Source organism: Amborella trichopoda, chromosome 7, assembly GCF_054954075.1.
Source record: "Amborella trichopoda isolate Santa Cruz 75 chromosome 7, AtrichopodaSantaCruz75HAP2 v2.0, whole genome shotgun sequence".
NCBI classification, from domain to species: domain Eukaryota; kingdom Viridiplantae; phylum Streptophyta; class Magnoliopsida; order Amborellales; family Amborellaceae; genus Amborella; species Amborella trichopoda.
In genome coordinates, this window is record NC_142342.1 from 18,191,377 (window position 1) to 18,198,555 (window position 7,179).

At 45.8% G+C, this 7,179-nt stretch overlaps 1 protein-coding gene across 4 annotated transcripts; it reads left to right on the forward strand.

Moving 5' to 3' along the window:
- The first annotated feature begins 427 nt into the window (after window positions 1-427).
- Window positions 428-3,637, forward strand: LOC18441148 (putative clathrin assembly protein At2g25430). Of its 4 annotated transcripts, none has more exons than XM_011627606.3 (2): window positions 428-769; window positions 989-3,637. In XM_011627606.3, exon 2 carries the CDS (start codon window positions 1,333-1,335, stop codon window positions 3,220-3,222), a length of 1,890 nt encoding a protein of 629 aa, XP_011625908.1. In that variant the 5' UTR covers window positions 428-769; window positions 989-1,332; the 3' UTR covers window positions 3,223-3,637. The 4 variants fall into 4 exon arrangements, with proteins under 4 accessions (XP_011625908.1, XP_011625907.1, XP_011625909.1 ...); XM_011627605.3 differs by having other exon boundaries at window positions 1,041-3,637; XM_011627607.3 differs by having other exon boundaries at window positions 1,051-3,637.
- Window positions 3,638-7,179: the final 3,542 nt, after the last annotated feature.

Here is a 7,179-nt window from a genome sequence, read left to right on the forward strand (position 1 = left end):
AACAATTTTCCTGTGGTTGTTCCCCAAAACCACACGTACGTTAAGATCAAGACATGTCACCATTGAACCTAAAAAACGAACGACATGTCACCATCCGACGTGGATGCCACGCCCTTCGGGCTTAACCGAGACGCTCGGTTAGGTCCATCCAGTCGGCCCCACCCTAGACCGACTTCCCTCTTTATTTTTATTTATTACTTCTTTTCTATAAGGTGTTAACGGGACACGTGGCCTGATCTCACTGGCCCGATTCCTGTACAGCTCAAAGCGCACCGTCGTCCAAAGGCGAGGACACGCGTCCGTATGGTGAGAGAGAGGGCGGGGAAGATGGACGGCTGAGATGGTTGGCAAGGTGAGCGGCGTTTAATAGTAATGTCGGGATGATTCTTCTTCTCTACGCTGCTGGTGTTTTTGGGTGAGGAGACCCGTGTAAAAGGAAAGAAGCGGCGCGATCTTCGTCTCTTTCATTTTTTACGGCGAGATCCGCTGCAATCTTTCAGGCCTTTTCCGGCGAGATCTGTGAGCTTAGTGTCTTTTCCCAGCGAGATCTGTAACGTTGTGGTCTTTTTCCGGCGAGGTTGTAACGTTGTGGTCTTTTTCCCGCGAGGTCTGCGGAGCTTCGCTTAGATGATGGATTGGAGGGTGGTAAAGAGAGAGACATAGAGTTTCGCCAAGAAAGAGAGACAAAGATCTTTGCCTTATCTGCAAAAGAAGAGGGAGGAAAGATCAATCCGACGATGCAGTTCTTTCTGGGCAGATTAATTTAGTGGTATTTCATTCTCCTTCTCTCTGCATAGCGTTCTGAATTTTTTCAGATCAACTTCTTTTTTTATTCTCTTGTTTCTTCCTCGATCAATCGGCTTATTCTATTAATCAATTGATCAATCTTTGAACAAAGACCTCAACCACTCAAATGAAACCCTTCCATTTTGCATTTTCTTAAAGAATCTCCTCTTCGTTTACCCATTATCATTATCATTGGTTTTAGGGTTTTCTTGTCAGTAGCACACAACAACCTTGAGGCTTCTGACTTGGTGCAGATCTCATCAGGGACTGGCTGTTTCTCATTGAAGCGTGAATTCAATTTCGGGCATAAAGATTTTCCGGCTCGATTCTGAAGCACCTTAGTAGCCTAAATACAATCATCAATTGCAGGTTCAGGTCCTTCCAGTCGGTGAAGGAGGTGGCTGATTGCCCAGCTGATTGAGGGCTGTCAAGTTGGGCTCACGGATTTCTTGATTAAGGAGCAGCTGAATACGATCATCAATTGAGGGCAGCAGTTGTTTGAATTAATCAAAGAGGGGGACTGTTCTCTTTGGCTGAGACAATAACATGGCACCGAGCACGATCCGGAAGGCCCTGGGGGCTGTGAAGGACCAGACGAGCATTGGCCTTGCAAAAGTGGCGAGCAGCATGGCACCGGAGCTCGATGTCGCCATCCTCAAGGCCACCAGCCATGACGAGGATCCTGCCGATGAGAAGTACATCCGTGAGATCCTCAACCTCACATCCTACTCTCGGGGCTATGTCAGTGCTTGCATCGCAACTGTTTCTCGGCGCCTTGGTAAGACACGCAATTGGGTTGTCGCCCTTAAAACCCTAATGCTTGTTCATAGGCTTCTCACAGATGGTGACCCCTCTTTCCAAAATGAGATCTACTATGCCACTCGTCGAGGTACCCGCCTCCTGAATATGTCAGATTTTCGAGATGAGTCTCAGTCCCATGCCTGGGACTACTCAGCATTTGTTCGTACCTATGCTCTTTACCTTGATGAACGACTGGAATTGAAAGTTTATGAATCAAAGCAGGGCAGTAGAGACCGGAGGCCTCCTGACTATGATCGCGACTCTAATGATTACAATTACAATGCTAGGTCTCCTGGCCACTATGATCGTGACCGTGGATATTATGATCGTGATCGGGATGAGCGCAGACCACCAGCTGCCCCGAGCACCCCGCTTCGTGAGATGAAGATAGAGAGAGTTTTGGGGAAAATGCAGCATCTGCAGCAGCTGCTGGATCGATTTTTAGCATGTCGGCCCACAGGAACTGCGAAACAGAGCAGAATGGTACTCATTGCACTCTACCCAATTGTTCGTGAGAGCTTCCAGCTCTATGCAGACATATGCGAGGTCCTTGCTGTCCTCCTTGATAGGTTCTTCGACATGGAATATGCACACTGTGTCAAAGCATTCGACGTGTATACGAGTGCAGCAAAGCAGATTGATGAGCTGGCTGCACTTTATGGCTGGTGCAAGAACACAGGTGTGGCACGTTCGTCAGAGTACCCCGAGGTGCAGAGGATCTCCGACAAGCTTCTTGACACGTTAGACGAATTTGTGCGCGATAGGGCCAACCAGGACCGCAAGCCCAAGAGCCCGGAGCCAGAAGCCCCTGCTCCTCCACCACCAGAGGAGCCAAAACTAGAGGAGGAAGAGCCTGATATGAGAAGCATCAAGGCATTACCAGCGCCTCCAGAATGGGACGAGCAGCAGCAGCAACTGCCATCAGAGAAGCCAAAGCAGGAGACAGGCGACCTGGTAAACTTAAGCGAAGATGCAGTCACTCTCGAAGATCAAGCCAACAAGTTTGCCCTCGCCCTATTCTCAGCCGACGGGGCAAAAGCAGCATCAGGTTCGTCATGGGAGGCATTCCCCTCTTCCGGCAAGGAGGAGGTGACATCAGCATGGCAATTAGCAGAGACCGGAAAGGCAGAGTGGGAGCTTGCATTAGTAGAATCAGCTAGCAATCTCTCAAAGCAAAAGGCAACATTAGCAGGTGGGTTTGACCCATTGCTATTGGATGGAATGTACGAGCAGGGGGAGAGCAAGCAGCAGCAGGGCGTGTTGCTCAACAGCGGGGGCAGTGCAAGCAGCGTGGTGCTTCCAGCACACAGGGGTGGAACATTTCTTGCACTGCCCGCGCCACCCGGGGCTCCGGTTGTGGCGCAGAGTGGGGAAGATCCATTTGCAGCATCTCTGGCAGTGCCACCGCCACCATACGTGCAAATGTCAGACTTGGAAAAGAAACAGCAGTTCCTGACCCAAGAGCAACAGCTGTGGCAGCAATATGCTAAGGATGGAATGCAGGGGCAGCTCGGGCTTGCGAAACTCCATACGAATGGGACCATGCCTTATGGGATGCCGGCATATGGAATGGGCATTGGAGGAGCAGCATATGGAATGGGCATGGGAGGAGCAGGGTACTACACTCACCACTGATTTCATCTCATCAGGCAATTTGGCAAGCAAACAGCGGTTATTGCTCATTTCCTTTGCTTCATCGTTCGCATTGAGGGATTCATCAGTTGATTTAGAGAGAGGAGAAATGGGGAAAGTGATGAGCTTTCTATATATATATATATTTATTTATATATATATATTGAGAGAGAGATTTGGGTATGGTGGGGCTAATCGGGGGTATTTGTTCTCTTTTATTTGGGTGGTTTCTCTCACAACTACAGTTGCTTTGAAGCAAGAAATGAGCAAGGCCCTTGAGAGTCTGTTAGTCTGTAATTTGGAGGTGACTTTTCTTGTTTTCCCTCCCATTTCTGTTTGTTTCTTAAACTTTTATGCTCATCCCCTTCGTTTGTTGGTGTTAATAGTAGGAAATGTTGGTGCTGGCTTTGCCTTTTGATCTGCTTCTGTTTCTGTCTCTATTTTGGCTGGGTTTCGCCATTTTCTATTTCCTGTTCTTATGATGTGTTAGCTTGGATTGTTGGGATGTCATTATTTTAGGTCAACGATGGAGAGAGGTGGGGCTGAGTTTGTTGGCTTTGCACAAGTATGCGAGCTGGGTTGGTGTATTGTATTATTTTTGTCCATTTATCATCTCTTTGCTTGCTCTCCTTTTAACGTCCTATCAAGGGCGAAATATAGACCACAAAAGGAAAGATTATTTCCTGCCTTTTACTGTTGGTTGACTCTTGTCATGGACATCAATTTGTTCTGCAGTGCGATTGTGAAATATGATAGAAGATGTTCTTCTGGATTCTTTTGTTTTGTAATATATTCTCTCACTGAAATCTTCATAGAAAACTTACCTACCCCTTTGCTCAGACTTCTCAAACAGGGATTGAAATTGATCGGGACCAAGTAGGTTCTCGAAGAGGGAGTCGGACACTTGAGCGATGGTTCTTATCAGCCTGTCACAGTCCTTTTTTGTTATTTTCGGCAAAAAGTGGCTGAGTTGGATTTAAGACTCGATTTCCACTTATCAACTGATTCTGTGATGAACTTAGGCTGCAGACAACTAGCAAGTGAGATCTGACTTTTAAAAAACTGGTTTAAGTTTCTTTGGCATCCAAACATTCCTATCTGTGTTCTCTGGCATTGGAAGTAAAGCTCACTATCTGATATCAGCTTAACTCATTTTCCTCATTGGTATGAACTGTAATGGTTTGGGCTTGATAGGAGAGATCTTAGCTTAAGTTATGAATTGAAACCAATATACAATATGAACTGTAATTGGGGGATTTGTGAATTCCCATTTTTTTATTTGCATGTCTTTGACACTCGATCCCCTATCTGAAACGCTGGGTCCAAGGCCAATTGTTAATTTATTGAATGCGTAAAGAACAGCAATACCTTCTGCTTGAGAGACCCCTTGCGAGAGGGATGGGCTATCCATGGCAGTGGATAAGACACTGGAAAACTCAAGAAATCTTTGAATCTCTTGCAGATGAGTTCTATAAATGTAAAAAATCAGTTTTGCACAATATTTTTTGTTATACATTATTTCTTGTGTAGTATTTATGACATTTCAATGTTGTAGCAACATTTTTGGACTTGGTGACAAGCTGGTTTCCCATCCTGCATTTTTTTGAACTCCTAAAAATGAAATTGAAAGTTGACTCGATTTTTTCCAATGTTTGAGTCAGCCTCTGATCTCATGTTTTGGACACTAGATCCTACCATCTTCCAATCCATTCCCCAGGTTTTAGCTGCCATGTTTGTAGTTGCAATTAGCTGCAATAGGCTCCTCATAATGCTGTCTAGCTATTACCTTCAGATGGTTCAAATTTGTTGTAATGGGTTCATCTGATTGTGGCCTCTTCAAACGAAATGGTAGTGTAGACTAGCTTGTGCTGCCTTCAAATGGTATAGGAACCCATCTCAAACGCTTGTGTAGGCTTCACCTGGTTAAATTTGGTCCAGGGGGATCTAGAGTTTATTGGTTCGTAGGATCTTCAACTTACAAGGGGCTTCTCTGCAAATATCATATGTTGTTACTCCCTCTCGTGGCATATCTATGCAAGTTGGATGGCATCGCGCCAGCGCGACTGTTTGCGTCTCGGACAAAGCAGCCAACTGCAGGAAAAGTTTTCCGGCAGCTGCTTTTGGCCCAGATTTTCCTCGGGTTTCCTGATTTGTTCTGCTTCTTGTTTCTGTTTTTCAGGGAAAAAAAATGACAGTAGTTCGATTATTTCTTTATCTTTTCCTTATACACATTCTGCACCCACCACTTGTATGAATGCTTTACACACCTGAAATGACGCAAGTGCACATTCGAAATGGTTTCAAAGGATTTTTCTAAAACCCCTTACACCGACATCAACATCGTGCGGTATCCTAGCTTTTGGTGTGGGGTGGTTGGGGATACGTCAACACCGATACGAGTACCCGTTTGAGTTTCCTAACCCTGACAGAAACCCACATATACTAATCCTAGCTTCTGCTTCCTAACCACGGGAGCAACCCACATATACTAAGCCCAGCTTCTGCTCTTGACCAGCAGCTTGGGGCTTATGTGGGAACCCATATAGACCTAAATGTTTTCAGCGTTTTCCTTACTAGAAACCTCTCTTGAGCCTAACCTACCCATAGAGTTTAAGCTCAATTCATTTTTCAAACCAAACCATATATCATGTGCCTTGCGTTGATCCAAGTCCAAGTTTAAGTTTAGCCAAGTCCAAGTCTATGTCTAGTTGGATTGGAGGCTAAGGCTAGTTAGGTCTAAGTTTAGGTTCAACTTGGTTTGAGTCTAAGTTTAGCTAGGTCGAAGTTTAGGTCTAGGTCATGAGTCTAGCACTAGTTCTAAATCCAGGATGAACACTAAGTCTAAAAGTTTTGAGTCCAGGTCAAGTCTACGTAAGTCTAAAAGTTCGAGTCCAGGTCAAGTCTACGTCCAAGTTAGAGTCTGCATCTAGGCCTAGGTCTAGTCCAAGTCTAGGTTTGAGACGAGGCCGGGCCAGTACAAGTTAGGAGCAACTTGATAGTCTACCCAAGTCCAAGAGGCATGATTCAGGTTAAACCAAGGTGAGATCCGACTGTATAGTTTTAGCACGGCCTAGGCTTAGGATGCTAGAGGGGCATCATCAAAGTGCTCCTCCAACCCATAAGACCCATTTGGGTGAATCCAGTCACAACCCACGCTCCTCCAACCCATAAGACCCATTTGGGTGAATCCAGTCACAACCCACGGGGAACCACAGTTAGTCACCTAGCTCCATAGATCAGTAGTCATCCTGGTCTAGGAACCATAGCCCACCAAGTTAGTAAAACCTATAACACCCCAAATAGTCCGAAGATCGAGTGGGCAATCCTTCAAGAATTAGACATTTGTCGAAAATTAGGCACATATGGCCAACTCAAGTTAAACATGCAAAATCCTAAAACCCTTAGGCCAGTCAAATTGAATTGGGTTAACTCTGGCACTCCGCCACCCTCATCGTAGTCATCTTGAACGGCTCCTTGCGGTCAAACCTTGCATCTAAACCTTGACAAAACCAGAGTGGTGCAATCCAAAGTCTACCGCGGGCCCCAACCTAGCGGCCTAGTCAAGATCCTCTTCACATCCATCGCCAGCCTAGTTAAGTGAGTCGGCTTAAGGCCTCAAGTCAGTCAGCCGTTACCGGTAAGCCTAATCGGTTCGCAATCCAAACCTACCCCTGTCAAGTTCAGTTGGTCCAACTGCCACAGACCTACTAGCGTTTGGTCCAGCCTACCTTCGTGTGCCACAGGCCCAAGTCTACAACCCTATGGCTCAGTAATTTCAGGCTACGCCACTAATCCATAACTACCTTGTGTTAGCTCAACCAATTCATCGAGCCACAAAACTATCTTTACTATGCAGGGGTTTGTACGCCTCTCAAATCATAGACATCACTATGTATCAATTCCAGTAATCTAGAACTTCTTTCCAGTTTATAGAATAGAAAACCCTAGTTTTCTCTTTCC

Bases quoted from the DNA above. Each gene is read 5' to 3' on its own strand.
- LOC18441148 (XM_011627606.3), top strand. From the start codon at position 1,333: ATGGCACCGAGCACGATCCGGAAGGCCCTGGGGGCTGTGAAGGACCAG.